Here is a 23,640-nt window from a genome sequence, read left to right as displayed (position 1 = left end):
AAAACGGGGCAAAACATGACCACCTTCTACAGCTGCAGTGATAATACTTGAAAAGCACCGGGCACACAGTACTCAGCACTCAACAAGCAGCAGCTAGAGCTAAAAACTGCTCACAGATGATCGATTAACACTGAAATCCCTGAGAGAGGAAAGTAAAATCTTTATTGTGAGGCAACCCCACTGAGGCAGCCAGTTAATGAGACCCTTTGATTCAGTTTTACGTTATCAAAGCGGCCTAAAGATGTCAACTACAATTCTAATTTGCAAGTGTGAACCAGAGGCCAGATCACCACACATACTTCCCGCATCGCCAAGGAACCACCTAGAGGACACTTCCTTTGGGGCGAAGGCCAGTCAGAACAAAGGCTAAAAGCCACGGCGCGCTGCGCGTGCCCGCCCGCGGTCCCGGGAACAGCTCCCGCACTTCGCGGTGGCGGCCGCAGAGCTTCCCCTCGCGCGCAGGGCGCAGGCTCGGTCCCCACGCCACGTCCTCGCAGACTTCAGCCGGGACCTGAGCCACCGAACGCGGGGTCGGCGACACCAGGGAGCTCGAGGGCGGAAGCGGGGGGGGGTCCAGCAGGCGCCCACTCGGGCGGACACGGCCCGCCCTCCGCCGCCGCCGCACCGGCTGCAGCCGCGACGGTGCTCCCCGCGTCGCAGCCTGAAGGACGAACGCAGGCGCGCCCAGCGACAGCCGCTGCCGGACGCCGCCTCCACGACTTCCGGCTCCAGCCGCGACGCCGAGGGATGACGCGCGCACGCCACGCCCCCTCCTGAGGCGCAGTTCCGGTGGGCGCGACGCGCGAGAGACGGGCGCTCGCGCTGAAAGCGGAGGAGGCGTTAGGGCGGCGGTGGAGGCGGCCCGGAGTGCCGGCGCGATGGAGAAGCGGGGTCGGGGCGCGAAGGCGCCCGCAGTGCAGGCCCCTCAGCAGCCGTCGGTGATGCCTCGCAAAGAGAGGAGGCCTAGCATGTTCGAGAAGGAGGCAGTGAGTGCGAAGACGGGGCGCGGGCCGCCCTGTGGGCGGCAGGACTCTCCCGCCTTTGTGGTGTAGAGCCTCGAGCACTGCGGGGACCAAAACAGCTGCTTCAGTTCTCTTCAGATTTACTCAGCTCAGGTTTCCCGAGAGGAGCCTTTTCCAGAAATGCGTAATTTTAGTGTGTTTGATGTCATTACTCAAATCAGGGGGCAGATTTACTAACCAGGAGCCAGTGTATGTGTGCCTTAAAACAAGAGTGTTTGGATATACCAAGCAGACCAATGAGAGGTTTTGAGTTTTTGTTAACAGCAGCAGTCTCAGTATTTGAAGAACATAAAAAAGAGAACGTTAAATTGGAAGTAATTCTGCCCATTAACTTACTATCTGAAATTAATGGATAATGTCATTCAGTTTTATTGGTGGTATAGCACCAGATTTCCGTGTGACCATAATCTGGAAACCATTAGTGATCAATACTCCGTATTTTATTGAGACTTTTAAGAGAGAAAATAATTTGTCCAAGGGTACAGAATCGTAGTAATACAGCTGGGACTTCTGGTCCACTTGTCTGTAACTGTTTTCATACCTACTTAATGAAACAGGATGGAGGAGAGAGAATTTTTGAAGATCTTGATTCCCTCCCCACCACCACCTGCAAAAAAGTCTTGGTAACATTTCAGGTTCTGATGACTGCTCTTTGTGGTCTACGTTTTAGAGGAAAGGGAAACAAAAGGAGAAAAAGTAAGAAGGGCATGTTCACAGAACTGAGAGCGCAGCAAGGCTGACTGCTTAATGTGTTGGACTTAAAACTGATGCTCCCAGAAACCATATTGTATATAAGTCTGAGTAACCATAGGTCACCTATAATAATGAAAAATATTTCTATTTTGAGCTGCCCTTTATAAACTTACTGTCTACTAAAGATCTGAAGTCTTAAAAAGTAAATTTGAATCCAAAAGGAGGGGAGGACAGACAGGTACATTTGGGGTACATGCCAGAATCTGGGGAGAAGGGGACATGGACAAGGCAGTTCTTTCTTCTTTGATGATGAATGTGATTAATTATAGCTGTCTCTAAAGTCTGAGCTTTTACAGGTCAGAAATTTGAAATGAGGGATAAATGGAAAGAGACTCAGAAAAAACTTCACAAATGCTCATTAAGTGTGCCTGAGGACAATGAGTTACTAATTGTCATTCCTAACTTAGGTAGCTGATAACTCTCATGATCCTGAGCATAAGAAAAATTAGGACACACAATTTAATCATCATAAGTATCTTTTGATTTTCTCTCTCCTGTGCCCATTTATTTTCTTTCATAGTAGCACCTCAGTTTTCCTTTGGGGAATGAACTCATTCCCCATTAGGGTTTTGGTGGGACTGTCAATCACCCTCCTTAACTTTATCCTTAGGATGAGACCAAAACTAGGCTGATTAGATGAACTCTCCCTGGAATAATTCAGGAAAATGATAGAGATTAATTTAAATTGAAGTGGCATAGTGAAGTGCCTGAAGTGCCTAGTTCTTTAGCCTTCTCTTCCATTCTATGAGCTATGTCATGTCTTTCCAATTAGTTATGTATGTGGTTAACAAGAATCAGTTCCTGTTGCTTGCAACCAACAATAACAAAATCTTAAATTACTGATAATTGAAAACTTGATTAGTCTCACTTGTCTATATACATTTGAAAATCTTAATATAGTGTTAAAAATGTAAAATAAACTGAGTGGAATCAACAGCAGATTTGACACTGTATAACAGTATTAGTGAATTAGAGATGGCAGTAGAAAACCAAAAAAAAAAAACATTAGACATCAGTGATCTATGGGAAAATTTGAGGCAAAACTTTTATTATCTTTGTAGTCCCTGGTGAGGAGAGGGGACTAATTGACCAAGACTTCAGAGAAAACTCAAGTAAATAAAATTAGAAATTAAAGAGAACAAATTAAAATTGATACAACAGAAATACAAAAGATCGTAAGAAATCACTGTGCCAATTATTCGGGCAGCCTAGAAGAAATGGATAAATTCCTAGTAACATACAACTTCTAAGACTGAATCATGAAGAAAAAGAAAATCTGAATTCACAGATTGATTACTAGTGAGGAGATGGAATCAGTAATCTAAAACCTCCCTTAAACAAAACACTAGGACCAGATGGCCTCACTGGTGGGGTCTACCAAATATTAAAAGAATTAATTCCAGTCCTTATCAAAAAATAGAAAGAAATACTTCCAAACTAATTTTCAAGGCCAGCATTACCCTAATACAAAACCAGCCAAGTTTACCATAAGAAAATGATAGGCCAGTGTTCCTGACGAACATAGATAGAAAAATCCCCAATAAAATATTTGCAAACTGAATTCAATGGTACTTTAAAAAAATAATATATGAGTATTTTTATGAGTATGCTATTAGCTATAGGCTTTTGATGTAGAGATAGAGCCTTTATTATGTTGAGGTATAGTCCCTATTTAACCACTTTGTTCAGAGTTGTGTTTTTTTTTTCTTTAATCATAAGTGGGTGTTAATTTTTGTCACAGCTTTTTCTGCATCACTTTGCTTTGCAGATGTTGAGCCATCCTTCAGTCAGTTCAGTCGCTCAGTCCTGTCCGACTCTTTACAACCCCATGGACTGCAGCACCCCAGGCTTCTTGTCCGTCACCAGCTCCTAGAGCTTGCTCAAACTCATGTCCATCAAGTTGGTAATGCCATCCAACCATCTCATCCTCTGTCATCCCCTTCTCCTGCCTTCAGTCTTTCCCAGTATCAGGGTCTTTCCCAGTGAGTCAGTTCTTTGCCTCAGGTGGCCAAAGTATTAGAGCTTTCAGTTCAGTTCAGTTGCGTCCGACTCTTCGCGACACCAGGAACTGCCGCACGCCAGGCCGCCCTGTCCATCACCAACTCCTGGAGTCCACCCAAACCCATGTCCATTGAGTCCGTGATGCCATCCAACCATTTCATCCTCTGTCGTCCCCTTCTCCTCCCACCCTCAATCTTTCCCAGCATCAGGGTCTTTTCAAATGAGTCCGTTCTTTGCATCAGGTGGCCAAAGTATTGAAGTTTCAGCTTCAACATCAGTCCTTCAAATGAACACCCAGAACTGATCTCCTTTAGGATGGACTGGTTTGATCTTGCAGTCCAAGGGATTCTCAAGAGTCTTCTCCAACACCACGGTTCAGAAGCATCAATTCTTCAGTGCTTAGCGTTCTCTATAGTCCAACTCTCACATCCATACATGACCACTGGAAAAACCATAGCCTTGATTAGATGGACCTTTGTTGACAAAGTAATGTCTCTGCTTTTTAATATGCTGTCTAGGTTGGTCATAGCTTTCCTTCCAAGGAGTGTCTTTTAATTAGACCTTTAGCTTCAGCATCAGTTCTAAAGATTCAGGACTGATTTTCTTTAGGATTGACTGGTTTGAACTCCTTGCAGTCCAAGGGACTCGAGTCTTCTCCAACACCACAGTTTAAAAGCATTACTTCTTCACTGCTCAGCTTTCTTTATGGTCCGGTTCTTATATCCATACATGACTACTGGGAAAACCATAGCTTTGACTAGATGGACCTTTGTCAGCAAAGTAATGTCTTTGCTTTTTAATATATCTAGGTTTGTTTTCTGGCAAGGAGCAAGCAGCTTTTAATTACATGGCTGCAGTCCCCATCTGCAATGATTTTGGAGCCCACGAAAATAAACTCTGTCACTGTCTCCATTGTTTCCCTGTCTGTTTGCTGTGAAGTGATGAGACCGGGTGCCATGATCTTAGTTTTCTCAGTGTTGAGTTTTAAGCCAGCTTTTCACTCTCCTCTTTCACTTTAATCAAGAGGCTCTTTAATTCCTCTTAGCTTTCTGCCTAAAGGGTGATGTCATCTGCATATCTGAGGTTATTGCTGTTTCTCCCGGCAGTCTTGATTCCAGCATGTGCTTCATGCAGCCCAGTATTTTGTATGATGTGCTCTGCATGTAAGTTAAATAAGCAGGGTGACAGTGTGCAGCCTTAACAGAATCCTTTCCTAGTTTTGAGCCAGTCTGTTGTTCTGTGTCTGGTTCTAACTTGCTTCTTAATCTGCATACAAATTTCTTAGGAGGCAGGTAAGGTGGTCTGATATTCCCATCTCTTGAAAAATTTTCTAGTTTGTTGTGATTCACACATTCGAAGGCTTTAACATAGTCAGTGAAGCAGAAGTAGGTGTTTTTCTTGAATTTTCTTGCTTTTTCAGTGATCGAGAGGATGTTGGCAATTTGATCTCTGGTTCCTCTGCCTTTTCTAAATCCAGCTTGAACATCTGAAGTTCTTGGTTCACATACTGTCGAAGCCTAGCGTGGAGAATTTTGAGTGTTACTTTGCTCAAAGTAACAATGAGTGCAGCTGTGCAGTAGTTTGAACATTCTTTGGCATTGCCTTTTTTGGGATTGGGATGAAAACTGACCTTTTCCAGTTCTGTGGCACTGCTGAGTTTTCCAGATGTGCTGGTATATCGAGTGCAGCACTTGAACAGCATCATCTTTTAGGATTTGAAAGAGTTCAGCTGGAATTCCATCACCTCCACTAGCTTTGTCCATAGTCATGCATTCTAAGGCCCACTTTGCACTCTAGGATGTCTGGCACCAGGTGAGTCATCACATCTTCGAGGTCATCTGAGCCATCCTGCATTCCTGGAATAAACAGGCATCCCCGGAATAAATTCCATTTGCCTGTTCAAATCCTTCAGTGGTTCCTCATTGTTCTAGGAGTGAGTTTCACCTTCCCTTTCGAATTCTGCTTAGTCCTGCATGCTGCCTTTTAAGCTCTGTTCCATCACTGCTGTTTCCCCACTCTAAATAGCTCATACGTGCCAAATACATGTTAACTCTCAAAACATAGTAAGCACTTTGTCCTGCCTATTTCCCATTCCTTTTAGACATCAGCCCAAACTTTATTTCAGAAGAGACTTCTCCGATTATTCAGTCTAAATTAGACCCTCATGGTGAATTTTATCAAGTCATATGATTTTATTTGTAGCAATTACCACTATTTTGGAGAAGGAAATGGCAACCCACTCCAGTATCTTGCCTGGAAAATCTCAAGGACGGGGGAGCCTAGCAGGCTACAGTCCATGATGTCGCAAAGAGTCGGACACAACTGAATGACTTCACTTCCTTTTGCACTAGAAGGATAACTCCGTGTACGCAGACTCTTTTTATTATGAGTTAATACAAGTAAAACAGTTCTGGTTGTTACAATGAAGTTCACCCCTGTAACTTCAGAGCATAGAGTACTTAACTGTGTATGCATGCTAAGTCACTTCAGTTGTGTCTGACTCTTCCCAACCCAGGGATCGAACCCACATCTCTTATGTTTCCTGCATCTGCAGGCAGGTTCTTTACCACTAGCACCACCTGGGAAGCCCCCATTCTTAACTGAAGTAAAAGTGTTAATTGCTCAGTCGTGTCCAACTCTTTGTGACCCCATGGACTGTAGCCCACCAGACTCCTCTGTCCATGGGATTTCCCAGGCAAGAATATTGGAGTTGGTAGCCATTCCAGTAGATCTTCTCCAGGAGATCTTCCCGTCCCAGGGATAGAACCTATCTTTCTTACATCTCCTGCATTGGCAGGCAGGTTCTTTACCATCAGTGCCACCTGGGAACCCCATACTTAACCATAGTAGCCACTAAATAAATAGTTCTTTAAGGCAGGTTGAATGTTATCAAATAAATGTTGAATGTCAAAAGCATGGAATGACATATACCAAATATACCACTTTTGTTATCTTTTCAATTAAAACTTATGAGTTAACAAATAATTGTATTATTTATTCAAAGATAAAATGATTAAAATTATAAGAAGGCAATAAAGGATAATATTTTCATAATGTCAGTGAAAAGTGAAAGTGAAGTCGGTCGATCGTGTCCAACTCTTTGGGACCCCATGGACTGTAGCCTACCAGGCTCCTCTGTCCATGGGATTTTCCCAGCAAGGGTCCTGGAGTGGGTTGCCGTTTCCTTCTCCAGGGGATCTTCGCAGCCCAGGCATTGAACCCGGGTCTCCCATATTGCGGGCAGATGCTTTACCCGCTGAGCCACCAGGGCAGCCCCAGTGTTGGAGTAGGGAGCGTGAAAGGTTTTCCTTTCATACCCCTCTTTCAGCCACTCAGTTGCCCTCTCAAAGGCCACTCTTGTTTCTAGTTCTGCGTCTTCCATGGATGTTCTGAATCTGTGCATTCAGATTTGTGATTGTGTGTTTTCCTGTTTATAGATAGATAGATGATACCTATATTTTTTTTCTTGTTGTCCAAGTTGATAGGATTGACTCTAAGATTGAGCAACCACATAATCATAGAAGTCTGTTATAATGGGTTTCCGAGCTTTGTGTCAGCCCTGTCCCACTGCCCCAGGGTCCTTAAAGCTGAAATTTCATTATGGAATTTAAATAGTAATCTCTCTCTGTCTCTCTCCTCCTTTCAGTATGCACAAATTTTAAGAGATAGACTGAGAGAATCGATTCATGATGTTCAGTATGTAGAGCCTCCATTTGATGACTCAATTGCTGACCTAGGTAAAGAATGGAAGAGTGCCCTGGCAAAACTAAAGTTTGCTAATTCATATAGAATGGAGCCCTTGAAAAAATTCCAGGCTCATTCAGTAGAAACAAAAGTCCAGCAGATACTAACGGTAGGTTGATAGGTATATATGATAGCAATATCTTAATTTGGGAGATTTAATAAACCATGTTAAGATTTACGGCAGTATAGTTACACTGACCAATTTTTTTGTAGCATTTGTCTCTGAAAGTACTTTGTAGTCATTCTGAATAATCTTCATGTTGATGCTATGATTAAAGCTAAATCAAAAAGAAATTTTTTTGTATTTCATTTAACAATTATCCATAAATTATTTATCCTGCAGGTTCTGTGTTTCTCCCATATTTGAAGGAATGAGTAAAAAATAAAACCCATATTGAATATGTGGGGAAAACGGATTCATGACTATACCAAACATCCTAAGAACAGGCAACCCCCAACTTATGTGTAGATTTTCTTCTTCTTTAGTCAAGCTGGAATCTGAAGTTCATATAAGACAGTAGTTTGAAACTCAGACACATGTTTTCGGCTAGTCCAACAAAGCTTCTTCAATTTTACAGAGTTAATAGTGTAATACCAATATTAATTACACTAGTGCTTGTGTCTGAAGGCTACATTGTTCATATGGAAAGAATCCCCTTCACCATCTTTCCTAATAAAGGGCCAAATTAAAAACTTTCAAGTTACAGAATGTTTAAGGGGACACCTTTGCTGAATCCCCTTTTCACCTTTGGGCATCAGGCACCCAGGAGATTTCTGACGACCAGGTTCCCTCTGTGGGATTCTACACTGCGCGAATCCCCCTCCAAGAGTACTCCTTGTTTAACGTTACCTCCCCCGCCTCAAATCTGCAAATGAATTCCTTTAGTAACAACTGATGTAAGCTGGCTGTTGGGAAGAAAGCATACATTTAATTTCTTTTGTATAAATTGCGCTTGTGTGCTTAGTTGCTTAGTCATGTCCAACTGTTTGCAACCCCATGGACTATAGCTCGCCAGGCTTCTCTGTCTGTGGGATTCTCCAGGCAAGAATACTGAAGTGGGTTGCCATTTCCTTGATTTATATCCCCTGGGCCTTAGGAGGCATCACAAACAAACAAAGCTAGTGGAGGTGATGGCATTCCAATTGAGCTATTTCAAATCCTGAAAGATGATGCTGTGAAAGTGCTGCGCTCAATATGCCAGCTAATTTGGAAAACTCAGCAGTGGCCACAGGACTGGAAAAGGTCAGTTTTCATTCTAATCCCAAAGAAAGGCAATGCCAAAGAATACTCAAACTACTGCACAATTGCACTCAACTCACACGCTAGAAAAGTAATGCTCAAAATTCTCCGAGCCAGACTTCAGCAATACATGAACTGTGAACTTCCTGATGTTCAAGCTGGTTTTAGAAAAGGCAGAGGAACCAGAGATCAAATTGGCAACATCTGCTGGATCATTGAAAAAGCAAGAGAGTTCCAGAAAAACATCTACTTCTGCTTTATTGACTATGCCAAAGCCTTTGACTGTGTGGATCACAATAAACTGTGGAAAATTCTGAAAGAGATGGGAATACAGACCACCTGACCTGCCTCTTGAGAAATCTGTGTGCAGGTCAGGAAGCACCAGTTAGAACTGGACATGGAACAACAGACTGGTTCCAAATAGGAAAAGGAGTATGTCAAGGCTGTATATTGTCACCCTGCTTATTTAACTTATATGCAGAGTACATCATGAGAAACGCTGGACTGGAAGAAACACAAGGTGGAATCAAGATTGCCGGGAGAAATATCAATCACCTCAGATATGCAGATGACACCACCCTTATGGCAGAAAGTGAAGAGGAGCTAAAAAGCCTCTTGATGAAAGTGAAAGAGGAGAGTGAAAAAGTTGGCTTAAAGCTCAACATTCAGAAAACAAAGATCATGGCATGTGGTCCCATCACTTCATGGGAAATAGATGGGGAAACAGTGGAAACAGTGGCAGACTTTTATCTTTTTGGGCTCCCAAATCACTGCAGATGGTGACTGCAGCCATGAAATTAAAAGACGTTTACTCCTTGGAAGAAAAGTTATGACCAACCTAGATAGCATATTCAAAAGCAGAGACATTACTTTTCCAACAAAGGTCCAGCTAGTCAAGGCTATGGTTTTTCCTGTGGTCATGTATGGATGTGAGAGTTGGACTGTGAAGAAGGCTGAGTGCCGAAGAATTGATGCTTTTGAACTGTGGTGCTGGAGAAGACTCCTGAGAGTCCCTTGGACTGCAAGGAGATCCAAACAGTCTATTCTGAAGATCAACCCTGGGATTTCTTTGGAAGGAATGATGCTAAAGCTGAAGCTCCAGTACTTTGGCCACCTCATGTGAAGAGTTGACTCATTGGAAAACACTGATGCTGGAAGGGATTGGGGGCAGGAGGAGAAGGGCACGATAGAGGATGAGATGGCTGGATGGCATCATGGTCTCGATGGACGTGAGTCTGAGTGAACTCTGAGAGTTGGTGATGGACAGGGAGGCCTGGCGTGCTGCGATTCATGGGGTCGCAAAGAGTTGGACACGACTGAGCGACTGAACTGAACTGAACTGTATCAGAGTTAATTCTTAAATGAATATGTTAATAGAGAAGAATATTTAGGAAACCCATTTCCCCTACCTCCCTCCACCGCCATAGACATAGATACATTTCTAAACTGAAGTAATAATAACCAAATAATATTCAGAAACTGTATTATGGCTCATACCTTGGAAATAAATTCAACTCAATGCAATAGTTATTAACCCTGTGGCCTAACAGGAAGCATTTGGGTGTGTCTCTCCCTTGGCCCAATGACATTGAGTTCAAGTTTATTGAGTATAGCAGAATTTCAAGTTGTATTTATATGTTGATCATTTATAGAATTGCATTGAGCATAAGGGGCTTAGAACAGCTTATTGGATATGTAGGAGGAAGGCTGGGGTCACAGTGAGGCTAGGGATTCTCCTTTGTGTTTAAGGAACATTATCACCATTCTAGACACAGAAATAATATACACTGCTGGAGCTTGTAGGTATCTTCCTATAGCAACTATTCATTAATTGTTAAAATGGAACATGTATGTATTAATAGATGAAGCCTGGGATCTCTTAGGCAAACTGCGAAGAGAGAGTGGATGTTGCTAAGTGTCCAAAGATTGAGCCAAGTGCCTGAGGGAGCTGAATGCTTCTAGACCCAGTCCAGAGCCAAAAGCCCAGAAGGGAAGCACAGCCAGAAAGATGGGTGATTCGTCGGGTTCTATTTGCCTGTAAAATTAGCAGGTCGGCATCCATTTGTTACCATTAGAACCTGGAACGTTGGTTAGTTTGTCGTTGGTCTGAGTCAGTTAATCAAAGGCAGGCGCCACCTGCCCGCCAGCTGGCCCAAGTCTGCTGTGGTCTGTAGAGAAACGCAGTGTTGCACGGCCCACACCTGTCTCCCCGCGCCCAGCTGTATACTAATTCAGGGACAAACGGTGTGTTCCACGGCCCACACCTGTCTCCCCGCGCCCGTCCGTATACTAATTCAGGGACAAACGGTGTGTTCCACGGCCCACACCTGTCTCCCCGCGCCCGTCCGTATACTAATTCAGGGACAAACGGTGTGTTCCACGGCCCACACCTGTCTCCCCGCGCCCGTCCGTATACTAATTCAGGGACAAACGGTGTGTTCCACGGCCCACACCTGTCTCCCCGCGCCCGTCCGTATACTAATTCAGGGACAAACACGGTGTGTTCCACGGCCCACATCTGTCTCCCCACGCCCAGCCGTATATTAATTCAGGGACAAACACGGTGAGCAATCTTTGACTTCCGGATTGCTCTTCTGGAGGCACAGAAAAAAGCAGTGGAGTGAGCAGCCACAGGGACAGGGTTAGAAAGAAGCGGCCTTTACCTGAGGGAGACAAGAAGACAGGGATAGGGACTTCCATGGAGGTCCAGTGGTTTAGACTCTGTGCTGCCAGTGCAGGGCGTGTGAGTTTAGTTCCTGGTCAGGGAGCTAAGATTCCACAGGCCGAGCAGCAAAAAAAAAAAAAAAAAAAAAAATCTTGTGTCTCCCTAATAAATGTTTGGCAGAGTAATCTAGTAAAGGAAAACTTAAGCTTAAGGATTGCTAATGAAGAGCAATTGAACATAATTTTAAAACCAAATTTTTTTCAAAATTGTTATTGAAATAAATTGGTATGCATATCAACCATTTAATATAATTTGGTTAGAGATATGTGTATGTTTCCAAAAGCTTCATATATTAATTAGACACATTTTCTATTTCAGTGTTTATTTAACATTTGAAAATTAAAATATCTTTAATTTTTTTAAAGGAAACTCTTCAAGATTTCAAATATGACGACAAAGTCTTTTCTCATTTGTCACTTGAGTTAGCAGACCGCATACTGTCATCAGTCAAAGAATTTGGGTACCACCGTTATAAGTTCATTATAAAAGTATTATTTATTCAAAAGACGGGTCAGGCAATCAATGTAAGTACCTCCGCGTGGGAGCATGGTGGGAAGACTTGGTCCCAGGGAAGGCTGCCACCCACAGGACAGTCGCCAGGCTCCCAGGGAGGAGAGAAGTCTGCCACACCCACCTGCACACTTAGGGGATGGGGAGCTTCCCGGCGGACAGGCGGCCCCTTGGGGTGGTCTCGAGAAGGGGAGGTCGTCCTCGGATGCCTGAACAAGAAGAAGGAACCAGAGGTGCTAAAGATCAGGCAGAAAGTCCCAGCAGCGAAAACATGGGGCGCAAAGACAACACGGGCTCGACTGATAACCAGAGAGACTGGGGTGTGTTTAGGCGGCCCCACCCCAGAAGCGAGCAGCTCTCAACACCAGTCATGTGCTTGCCTATTGTCCTGTGGGTCCGCTCAGTCTGGATGGGCTGGGTGGACTTTCTTCTGGCCTCACCAGAAGAAAGTGGTGCAGTTTTGGCCATCTGTGATGCAGCTGGCCCAGAGGTCCCAGACAGCCTTGCTCACAGTCGTGACCATTGGTTCCCCTGCACAGAAGCCATCGTCCTCCAGAGGAGGAGTGGTGTCCTTACACAGGGCTCCTCGCAGCATTCCAGAGGTGAGAGCAGGCTCCTCGGGCCTCTCTCGGAAGCTGCGCAGTGAGTCCCAAGGTCAGTTCATATCCATGGGGTGGAAAAGCAGACTCGACGTCCTGATGGGGGACGCTCACCACAGAAAAGTCAGACTTTGTGTGGCTTTACACATGAAGCAAAGGAGTTAGGATTTCTCTAACAGCCTGCTTATAGGATCAGTACCATTTCTTCATTTCAAGACAAGACCCTAACAAACTTGGTTGCAAACCTATGGTGGGAAGGATAAAGCCTTGCTATGGAGTGCGGCAGCAGAGTAGCGCTGTGTGCGCCTCCTGTTCTGCCCCGGGACACACCCTGCTCAGGTTGGTCTCTGTGTTAGACAACTTACCCTCTCCAGTAAAGAGATGGCCCCAGGAAGCATCACTGTTGAGTCTTCAGCAGAGGGAGAATTGGACAAATTACTTTTAAAATAAAACCTCCCAAGACAGTGAGTGATGCAACTTCTAAGAAACCAAACTTGCATAGATTAAAGAATTCCTTTGTAACATGTTTGATCTGAAGTGGGCCTTCTGAACATCTCTGTCCTAGATTGCCAGCAGATGGATCTGGGACGTGGCGTGGGACAGCTGGGTCTCTGCGAAGCATGAGGCTGAAACGTACGTGGCGTTGGTCTTAGTATTCGCCCTCTACTGTGAATAGCTTGTTCCACGGACCAAAGAGTGTTTGCTTCTAAACTTTTCTAAAAGACATGGGAATTTGTAGGCTTGTGAGCTTCATGGTAGTTTTGATTATATTCTTATATCTCCAATTGAAGCTTCTTAATTGTATTCTTTTAACAACAAGTAAAAGCTGGATTTTTACCTTTATACTTACTAGTTATCATATTTATTAACATTGTATTACCCCAAAGTGGAGAAGGCAATGGCAGCCCACTCCAGTGTTTCTGCCTGGAGAATCCCAGGGATGGGGAGCCTGGTGGGCTGCAGTCCGTGGGGTCACTAAGAGTCGGACAGGACTGAACGACTTCACTTTCACTTTTCACTTTCATGCATTGGAGAAGGAAACGGCAACCCACTCGTGTTCTTGCCCAGAGAATCCCAAGGACAGTGGAGCCTGGTGGGCTGCCATCTATGGGGTCGCACAGAGTCAGACACGACTGAAGCGACTTAGCAGCAGCAGCCACCCCAAGGTATAAGGAGCATACGTATCTGCCTTTGCCGTATGCATGGAGGCTGACAGTGGATTATGGAGAGATTATCGCTCTTGTTTCATTGTTCAGTCAGTCAGTCAGTCGTGTCGGGCTCTTGGCGACCCCATGGGCTGCGTGCGCCAGGCCTCCTGTCTCTTCACCGTCTCCTGGAGTTTGCTCAGGCTCGTATCCCGTTAGCCGGTCATGCCACCCACTATCACATCCTCTACTGTCCCCTTCTCCTCCTGCCTTCATTCTTGTTAGATTTGAGAAAATTAGACTTTGCTGTGGGAAATTAGGACACAGCCTTGTACAATGTCAAATTAAGTGAGTGTTACAATAGCTTTTGGAAAACTTCCAAAGGAAGCTTTGCATATTTTGTATGCTGCCTTAATACATTGCATGCACTCTTTTGAAAGAAATTACCAGCACTAGCTGTATGCTGCACAAATTAGGCATTTTTGAGCTTGTGATTCTCCTAAGAAATAACAACCGTGGACCAAGGTTTTAAAAGAAAACTATATTCTTTTAAAGAAAATGAAAATATTCTAAAAAAAAAACTTGCAAGAATCAAGTTATAAATTATTACCCCTACATCATATGACAGTGAACCTCAACTCAGGCTCAAAAATTCTCAGGCCTTAACCATGTTTCAGAGTCCAAGATGAAAGTGCATTTGATGGATCTTTGACCGTACATTCTCAGAGAAAATACAACTACTGCAATAATCAAAATAAAATTCTTGTTATTGACTATAAAAAAAAAAGAAAGAAACTACCGAGCTTGAAGAAAGATGCTGAGCCGTGTAATGCTTCCCTGACTCCGGCCTCTCCCTCCGGTCGAAGCCTCGCAGGTGTGCAGCCCATTTGTTAGTCTGCTCAGCAGGCTTTTTTTTTTTTTTTTTGCAAGAACCGAAAAATGTAACACAATCATCCTTAAACAGAGCAAAATTGCATTTCCCAGGCCTCTGTCTTCCTGCTCTCCCCTTGGACGTCTATGCACCTTGATAGGATTTAATCGTGTTCCCACGGCACAGTTATGACTCACTCCCTGGGGTGCGGCTGGAGCTCACCTTCCCTGAAGCACATGGCCACGCGGAGAGTGGACACCACTATCCGTGGGAGCTCCTCCAGAAAGATGCAGGGGGTGGGCTTGGGGGAGGCAGCTGACAATGTCTGTGATAATTCATTCTGTTTTCACAGGTATAATCAGCACTTGAAAATCCATGTCAAATCTAGTGGGCAGTAAAAGTACAGGTTAGTTGAATGGTGTGTAAACAGGAAGACGGGCAGGTGAGAGCTTTCTTTTCACTCGGGTGTTGTGATGGGTCGGACGATCCAGTGCTGGCGGTTCCACCACAGCGGAGGCGTGACAGCTGTGGCCCGAAGAACCGCTAAAGCAGGGTCGTTGTTCACGGACTCTGGCCACAGAGAAGTCAGGAATAACCAACCTAAGAAGGAGTTCATGTGAGTCAGCGTTCTTTCCTGGTGACTTTATCAGGGAACACACGCTTCCTGGTATTGAGCCGACTGCTTATAAATGTGCCTTTGTAAAGCGAGAATTAGGCCTTCCTCCGAGGGTTAGTTTGTGAGCTGAGTGAGGTGATACACAGTCGGCCCAGCACTTAGCGTGGCCCTGGAGGCACCGGGCTCGAGAGGCTCCCTGTCACCATCTGCTTCGACAGTTCAGACGGCCCTCAGCTCTGCTCCCTCTTGCCCTTCTCCCAGCCCCATTCGTGCTTAGCTGCTAACGTCCATGGACCCTGTTTCTCTGAAGTGACTCAAGCCATCCCTCTTCCCCGCCGTGGCGTCTCTCGTCTGGGTCTTCACTTCTCTCACATTTCCGAGGCCCCGTCTTCATTCACTCGTGTGGCGGTCGTTTTGTTCAACGTGTCGCTCGCCTGCCACGTGCCAGGCACTGGGTGAGATGCACAGTGTGAGCAGTGAACCAGACGGACGGGGCCCCTGCCTCCCCTGAGTGCTTATTGTACCGGCACGCTACATTAAATAAGGATTCCTCTGTAAATCACGGCAAATGCTTCTAAGGCGAACCAGGAGGAAATCCAAAGACCTTTCCTCGCCACCAGTCTCGTCTTCACCCGTAAGACTGAACATGTAACCGTGTCAGAAGCATAACTGGTTATGTCGCTCCATGCCTCAGAACCCCCCAGTCATTCTTGGAGTGAACACAAACTCTCAGGTTCTAGAGTCTCCAGAATATAAAACTCTCCATTTCTCAAGGTTTAGTGGCCTCCAGGTCCGTCATAAACACCTCGGATCCTAGCGACACTGCCGACCCCCCCCACCCCCCGCTCACCCCCAGCCCACCTGCGTTAAACACGATCCTTTGTGTGCTCCTGAGAGCGCGCGTGTATTCCTGCCTCCCTCGCACCAGACTCCTCCCCTTGCCTCCTCCTCGGAGCTGTGTCTGTACCAAGAAAACCTCTGCCCCGCGGTCATCAAGCTGCTTCCCCACTCAAGCCTCGGAAATGTGTGAAGTAACTGAAGCCACCAGAGCCGCGTGCCAAGCATTCAGAACCGCAACTTCTGAGCCACTTTCCCTCTGCCATTAGGACCGTAAGGATCAACCATGTCCGATGTCACGCACCGGTTTCCTTTAGTCACTGCAGGAATCTGCACACCCACTCGTCCGAGTCCCTTCTTCTCAAAACTTTATAGCCGGTTGTTGGCCTTCATTTTCATGGCTCCTCTATTGTCCCAGCCTCTGCCCCAGATGCACTGAGTTTCTTTCCTTAAAACAGCAACCTGACTTCTCCCTGATGAAGAGTCTCACTGCAGCCCTCTCAAGTAAAAGCTGGTGTTTCTCTCATCCCTAACCCTCATGCCTCAGAGCCAGGAGGTAGGGCAGGCAACCCCTGACTGTGAAAAGCTCCAGCTCCTGCAGCTGTACGCCATCTGGGCCCACGGTCTATTACCTCTGGGTGTGACTGTTGCCCGCGAGCCCCCGGGAAGCGCCTTCTCGTTACTGGAACCTGAGCTGCTGGGGCACAAGCTCCCCCCCCCCCCCGGCTCAGCTCCTGCCATCGCTCTTTGTGGCCTCAGTGTCCACAGAGACAATCGCCCAGCGTGGCGGTTCTCACCGTGCACAAGGGCTCCGCTACACTGTAGGTAAGCCACACCAGTCCCCGAACAGCACGCTTCCTATCTCAGCGACCACCGTGGGTCACCCGTGGGGAGCTGCACAAAGTGCCGGTTCCTCCCCCAGCTCCGCAGCCCCCGAGTCGCTATGTAAGCAGCAGGTGGACGTCACGAGCTTTCTGTCGAACCCTTTCAGTCACTGGTCATTGCACTTCCTCAGCGCTTCAGGTCACGAGACAGCAAAGCATGTTACCTGCTTGCCCCCCAGGGAGGAACCGTGTGATGTTTTACAAAAATGGACAGCCTAAAGAGGAAACTGGCCAAAAAAGGTGAAGGTGCAACAAAGAAGTGATGATGCTAGAAATGAAATTGGTTAGGAAACCTGAAAATAGGAAACAGCAAAATCAAGACAGGATGAGACCTAAGCCTGCCCAGAAGGCGGAACCGTGGGGAGAAAGTCCAGGAAGCAGGAAAAATGAGGTAAAGTTGTGTGGACGTCTTTCACTTTGAGTTGCTTTCGGAACAGAAAGCCACTTTTGGTTGAGAAAGACTGTCTTCTACTTTGGATACAGTACCTTCTTTTCCATATCAGCAGATTCAGCCGACCGCAGGAGGCATGGGCGTGTAGGACACATTTAAAAAGAAATCTGTGTGAGTGGACCTGCACAGAGCAAGTATCAACTGTAATAATAATAATGAAAATCTCAGTCAGTTTGACTAGCATTCAGGCCAAAATGTCAAAATTAGTTACTATGTTAAAAGTGAAAGTGAGTGAAGTCGCTCAGTCGTGTCCGACTCTTTGGGATCCCTTGGACTGTAGCCTACCAGTCTCCTCCGTCCATGGGATTTTCCAGGCAGGAGTACTGGAGTGGGGTGCCATTGCCTTCTCCAGAGGATCTTCCCAACCCAGGGATGGAACCTGGAGAAGGAAACTGCAGTTACAAAGAGACAGGAAAGCAAACTTTTCTGCCAGTAAAGACTGGCTCTGTCCTTTCAGACAAACTACAAGAGCGGACTCACACTGAGCTAGCTGGCGGCTCAGTGGCGTGGAAGATGCACCCAGACTTCATGGGCCAGTCACAGCCACTGGTCAGGACAGAGGATGAAGATGTTGAGAGGAAGTGGGACTGACTTACAACTTCACGTTGAAACTCTCGGAAACAATTTACAACACTGAAAACACAAAAGATGAAATGTTGGTAGCCAACCCAAACTTCAGAATAAGCACGATGATTTATCAAGGCATGCTGCTGCTGCTGCTGCTGCGTTGCTTCAGTTGTGTCCGACTCTGTGCAACCCCAGAGACGGCAGCCCACCAGGCTCCCCCGACCCTGGGAGTCTCCAGGCAAGAACACTGGAGTGGGTTGCCATTTCCTTCTCCATATCAAGGCATAGAAAAAGTTGTAGGGTGAGAAAAGGCAAGCACAATTTAAATTACTCTCGGCAAAGTTATTAAAAAGAAAATAGTAATCCTGAGGTTGGAGCTGAAGCTCCAATACTTTGGCCACCTGATGCGAAGAGCTGACTCATTTGAAAAGACCCTGATGCTGGGAAAGACTGAGGGCAGGAGGAGAAGGGGACGACAGAGGATGAGATGGTTGGATGGCATCACTGACTCAACGGACATGGGTTTGGGTGGACTCTGGGAGTCGGTGATGGACAGGGAGGCCTGGCCTGCTGAGGTTCATGGGGTTGCCGAGAGTCAGACACGACTGAATGACTGAACTGAACAGAATGTCTCTCATGTTTGAAATTATAGTGTACTAAAGAAAGGCCACTTTTGCAACGAAAATTCCGTATACGTGTGTAACTGGCAATAAGGGAGTTTTCAGTGTTCTAACCAAGTTTCTACAGTCATAGAAGAATTGCACTTTTAATGCAGCTGCTTCGCATGGTCTCTGCCTCACAGTCACTGTTCATCCCCCTGTGCTTTTGTGCAACTAGGGCTTCCGTACTCTAGGGTCCCGTTCCTTGACCAACTCAGACTCAAGGACCTTTCCATCGAGCACATGTTGGTCATCTGCTCCTTGGTTCGTCCGTGTTATCATCAAAATCAGCTCAGTTCCTAAGTCGTGTCTGACTCTTCGCAACCCTATGGATTGCAGGGGACCAGGCTCACCTGTCCTCCACCATCTCCTGGAGTTTGCTCAGTCATGTCCATTGAGTCAGTGATGCTATGTAACCATCTCATCCTCTGTTGCCCACTTGTTCTCCTGTCCTCAATCTTTCCCAGCATCAGGGTCTTTTCCAGTGAGTTGGCTCTTCGAATCAGGTGACCAAAGTATTGGAGCTTCAGCTTCAGTCAGTTCAGTTCAGTCACTCAGTCATGTCCGATTCTGTGTGATCCCATGGACTGCAGCACTCCAGGCTTCCCTGTCCACCACTAACTCCTAGAGCTTGCTCACACTCATGTCCATTGAGTCTGTGATGCCATCCAACCATGTCATCCTCTGTCATCCCCTTTTCCTCCTGCCTTCAATCTCTTCCAGGATCAGGGTCTTTTCCAATGAGTCAGTTCTTCGCATGAGGTGGCCAAAGTCTTGGAGCTTCAACTTCAGCATCAGTCCTTCTAATGAATATTCAGGACTGATTTCCTTTAGGATTGACTTATTCAATCTCTCGCTGTCCAAGGGACTCTCAAGAGTCTTCTCCAACACCGCAGTTCAGAAGCATCAATTCTTCAGCACTCAGCTTTCTCTACAGTCCAACTCTCACATCCGTATGTGACCACTGGGAAAGCCACAGCCTTGACTGGACGGGTCATTTTTGGCAGAGAGATGTCTCTGCCTTAGGTTTGTCAGTTTTTCTTCCAAGGAGCAAGCACCTTTTAATTCCTTCCTTGCTGCTGCTAAGTCACTTCAGTCGTGTCCGACTCTGTGCGACCCCATAGACGGCAGCTTACCAGGCTCCCCCGTCCCTGGGATTCTCCAGGCAAGAACACTGGAGTGGGTTGCCATTTCCTTCTCCAATGCATGAAAGTGAAAAGTGAAAGTGAAGTTGCTCAGTCGTGTCCGACTCTTAGCGACCCCGTGGACTGCAGCCCACCAGGCTCCTCCATGCATGGGATTTTCCAGGCGAGAGCAGTGGAGTGGGGTGCCATTGCCTTCTCCAAATTCCTTCCTTAATCCATTTAGCTTCTGACACTGCCATACCTTTGAAATAGCTTGCAACAAATAAGATGGTTACTTATTACCAAGTTTCTAAATACAATGGACATTTTTCGGTCTTTATCTTACTCAAGTTCTCAAATGACATGTTGACCAGTCTCATATTTGAAATACTCTCAGCTTACAGTACTTGATAGTTTTCTTCCTTTTTCTCTATTTTCACCAGTATCTCTGGAATTCTTGACCTTGAGCCTTTTTCTCACCTATAACTACATATTCTAATGGTCTCATACAGTTTTATGGCTTTTTCTCTTCAGCACTCTATTGCCAGTGCCTAAGTCTGGGTCTAACAATAAGTAGTAAGGTAGTATTTGATGAATACACGATTCCTTATATTTCTATCACCTAACATAGTCCCTAGTTGGTTTCCATAAAACCTTTGTGAAATAAATGAATGGAAATTATTATTCTAATCCTGCAAGTGAGGAACTGGAGGGTCAGAAAGATTAGTTTATCCATGATCACACAGCTAATAAGTGGCACAGCTGGTGTCACACCAAAGTCTTAACTTCATATCTTTGTTCTCCCCTTTATATCAAGCAGCCTCCCTGTACACTTCACTCCTGACTCCGAGGCTCTGCCTTCGCTTGCCCTATCCTCACGCCAGACTGGAGTGAGTGGCGCGCTTGAATGTCCCTCCTGCTTTCCCGCTTCTCTATCTTTGTTGGGTTTGAACCCATATTTATGCTTCTAGTTGTACATTTAAGGCTCAGTGGTAAAGAACTCACCTGCAATGCAGGATATTCAGGTTTGATCTCTGGCTTCAGAAGATGCCTTCGAGAAGGAAATGGCAACCCTCTCCAGCATTCTTGCCTGGAAAATCCCATGGACAGAGAAGTCTGGCAGGCTATAGTCCTTGACATCACGACGACATTGGACACAATTTAGCAACTGAACGACAACAAATTGTACATTTACCAGTAGTTCTATCAGTATCTCAAGTTACTTTTCAAATTCTATGTCAAGCTTAAAATCTTAATTTTTCTGGCTGCAAGTAAATTTTCACCCATCTGTGAATGAAAATTATTGCCCAGAATATCAGTAAACAAAGGATGTTGTGGCCATCAAGCCATCATATTATAACCACAGGATGATGATGAGAAGCCCTGAGGGGACTCAGGAAGGAGGCAGGATGCCTGGCTATCCAGCAGTCACGCAGTGCAGCCACCACTCCCCACCCCCCTCAGTGCACTGGAAGAATCTCAGGATGAGAAACCAGGATACTGGCCCCAGGTGGCTGCGGTGCATTATCAAAGAAACGATCCCTGTCTCACCCTTCCAAACTTGTCTGCTGGGTGTAAGCAAAAATAATGCAGGAAAGGGAAGCCATACTGCATTCCAAATCCAGGACTGTTTCCTATCGCCAGGAGCCAGGTCATCTACACTCGGGTGCGGTGTCTTCTGACAGGTCCACTTCAGTGTTGCTGCCACCATTGTCATCCTGTCTCAGCTGCCCCTCCTGTGCTCCTTGAAGGTTCTGTTACCTTTTTTTTTTTTTCAATTTTTGGTGAAGTCCCAAAGTGACCAAGTGAAGCCTAAGAACCACGATTAATAATATCAGTCAGTTTCTTGGTGACTTTTAGGGGCCTGAGCACTTTACTAAGCTACTAGGGCTTCCCTGGTGGCTCAGAGGTTAACGCGGCTGCGTGGAATGCGGGAGACCCGGGTTCGATCCCTGGGTTGGGAAGATCCCCTGGAGAAGGAAATGGCAACCCACTCTTGCCTGGAGAATCTCATGGACGGAGGAGCCTGGTAGGCTACAGTCCATGGGGTCGCAAAGAGTCGGACACGACTGAGCGACTTTACTTACTTGCTTAAGCACTTTACACTGAATGTTTAATCAACGATGGGCTATGGCTACGCAGCCAGAAAAAGCGGAGAGGGAATCCGATGAGGCCAGTATGGTCCCGAAATGCTCCGCTGCGAGGCTCTGTCGTTCCTTCCCGCACGCGGTCTCAAGTCCTGGGTGGGAGCTTCTGCATGCGCAGCATCCCAGCAAAATCCTAAATTTCACCTAAGTTTGAGGACTCTCGCACGCACCAAGGTCGATGTGATCAACTTTTCAAGTGAAAGCAAGCTGAGGATGCCTTTGGCAAGGACACGTTCCCTGGCAGGTGGTTCAGGAGCACCGGAGAGATCGAGGCCGCGAGCAGAGAACAAAGGGGGACGGCAGGCAGCGACCGGGAACCGGGGACGCGAGGAAACGAGCCGGGGCCCTCAGAGGCCCCCGCGACGCAGCCCCCAGGGTAGGGAGAGGGTGCCGGGGAGACCCCCGGGAAGGTGGAGGAGGGGGCGGGGCGCCGAGGACCCCGGGAGGGAGAGGCGGCGGAGGGGAGAGGGGGAGGGACCCTGCAGGGAGGGCGAGGGGGCGGGCCCCTTGGGAAGGAGGTGGGAGGGAAGGGCGGCGAGGACCGCCGGGTCAGGGCACGCGGGCGCGGGTGCCGGGGCGGGGACCCCAGGAGGGAGGGGGAGGGGCGGGGCCCCCCAGGAGGGAGAGCGGGCACGCGGGCGCGGACATCGGGGAGGGAGGGGGCGGGGAGGGGCACCTGGGATGGAGGGGGAGGGGGAGGGGCCCCTCAGGATGGAGGGGGAGGGGGGACCCCCAGGAGGGAGAGAGGGGACGGGGGCGCGGACACCGGGGAGGGAGGGGGCGGGGAGGGGCACCTGGGATGGAGGGGGAGGGGGAGGGGCCCCTCAGGATGGAGGGGGAGGGGGGACCCCCAGGAGGGGACAGGGCACGCGGGCGCGGACACCGGGGAGGGAGGGACACCTGGGATGGAGGGGGAGGGGGAGGGGCCCCTCAGGATGGAGGGGGAGGGGCGGGGACCCCCAGGAGGGAGAGAGGGGACGGGGGCGCGGACACCGGGGAGGGAGGGCGCGGGGAGGGGCACCTGGGATGGAGGGGGAGGCGGAGGGGGAGGGGCGGGGCCCCCCAGGAGGGGACAGGGCACGCGGGCGCGGACCCCGGAGGCGGAGGGACACCTGGGATGGAGGGGTGGGGGCGGCGGGGACGCGGGCGCGGACGCCGGGGAGCGAGGGGCGGGGCGGCGCCCCCCGGGCTGGCGGCGCAGGGGAGAGGCGGGGAGCGCGGGCGCGGCGCGGTGGGAGGAGAGGGCTGACGTGCGAGGGGCCGGGCCGGGGGCGGCGGGGAGGGGGCGGCGGCGGCGGCGAGCGCGCCCTGGGCGGCGGGCCGGGGCGGGGCTGGGGGCCGGGGGGAGCGGCGGGAGGTGGGGCCGCGGAGCGCGCCGGGCTGCTGCGGCGGCGGCGGCGGCGGCGGCGGCCGGGAGGCGGGGTGGCGGCGGGCCGGGGCTGCGTGCGGCCGAGGGCGGCGGCCGGGGGGCGGCGGCGGCGGCGAGCGCGGCGGGCGGCGGCGGCCGAGGGCGCGGAGGGCCCCGCGGGCGCGCACGGCGGCGGGCCCGGCGGGCGGCGGGCGGCGGGCGGCGGGCCCGGCGGCGGCGGGCGGCGCGCTGGCGGCGGCCATGGCGGTGGCGGCGGCGCTGGCGGGCCGCGGGGCGCGCGGAGGCAGGGGCCGGCCCCCGGGCGGCGGGCGGGCGGAGGGGGCGGGGCCCGGGCGGCGGGCGGCCCGCGCGGCGGTGGCGGCGGCGGCGGCGGCGG

General features: G+C 48.4%; 2 protein-coding genes and 1 long non-coding RNA gene across 9 annotated transcripts in view; 1 reads left to right on the top strand and 2 right to left on the bottom strand.

Moving 5' to 3' along the window:
• ERMARD (ER membrane associated RNA degradation) overlaps window positions 1–722 on the bottom strand; it is a 33,440-nt gene extending 32,718 nt beyond the window's left edge. For all 7 annotated transcript variants that reach the window (XM_042253759.2, XM_042253761.2, XM_042253760.2 and 4 more), the window contains exon 1: window positions 300–722. In XM_042253759.2, the coding sequence (XP_042109693.1) occupies window positions 300–308 (9 nt within the window). In that variant the 5' untranslated portion in view covers window positions 309–722. The remainder of the gene's footprint in view (window positions 1–299) is intronic.
• Window positions 723–806: 84 nt separating this feature from the next.
• DYNLT2 (dynein light chain Tctex-type 2) lies at window positions 807–13,270 on the top strand. Its single transcript, XM_015097548.4, has 4 exons — window positions 807–986; window positions 7,423–7,629; window positions 11,851–12,009; window positions 13,160–13,270. Exons 1-4 carry the CDS (start codon window positions 879–881, stop codon window positions 13,268–13,270), a joined length of 585 nt encoding a protein of 194 aa, XP_014953034.1. The 5' UTR covers window positions 807–878.
• On the bottom strand, window positions 11,962–22,477 carry LOC132660224 (uncharacterized). Its single transcript, XR_009601582.1, has 2 exons — window positions 21,836–22,477; window positions 11,962–21,560 (listed from the first exon to the last, which is right to left on the bottom strand). It is a non-coding gene; the product is annotated as an uncharacterized LOC132660224 (long non-coding RNA).
• Window positions 22,478–23,640: the final 1,163 nt, after the last annotated feature.

This window comes from Ovis aries, chromosome 8, assembly GCF_016772045.2.
Source record: "Ovis aries strain OAR_USU_Benz2616 breed Rambouillet chromosome 8, ARS-UI_Ramb_v3.0, whole genome shotgun sequence".
Classification (NCBI taxonomy): Eukaryota; Metazoa; Chordata; class Mammalia; order Artiodactyla; family Bovidae; genus Ovis; species Ovis aries.
This window is presented reverse-complemented; position numbering and strand designations above follow the sequence as displayed.

Excerpts from the sequence above, each read along its gene's own strand:
- DYNLT2 (XM_015097548.4), top strand. The coding sequence starts at position 879 with ATGGAGAAGCGGGGTCGGGGCGCGAAGGCGCCCGCAGTGCAGGCCCCT. Across the intron at positions 987-7,422 it reads GCATGTTCGAGAAGGAGGCA|TATGCACAAATTTTAAGAGA; the intron begins GTGAGTGCGAAG and ends TCCTCCTTTCAG. Across the intron at positions 12,010-13,159 it reads AGACGGGTCAGGCAATCAAT|ATTGCCAGCAGATGGATCTG; the intron begins GTAAGTACCTCC and ends TCTCTGTCCTAG.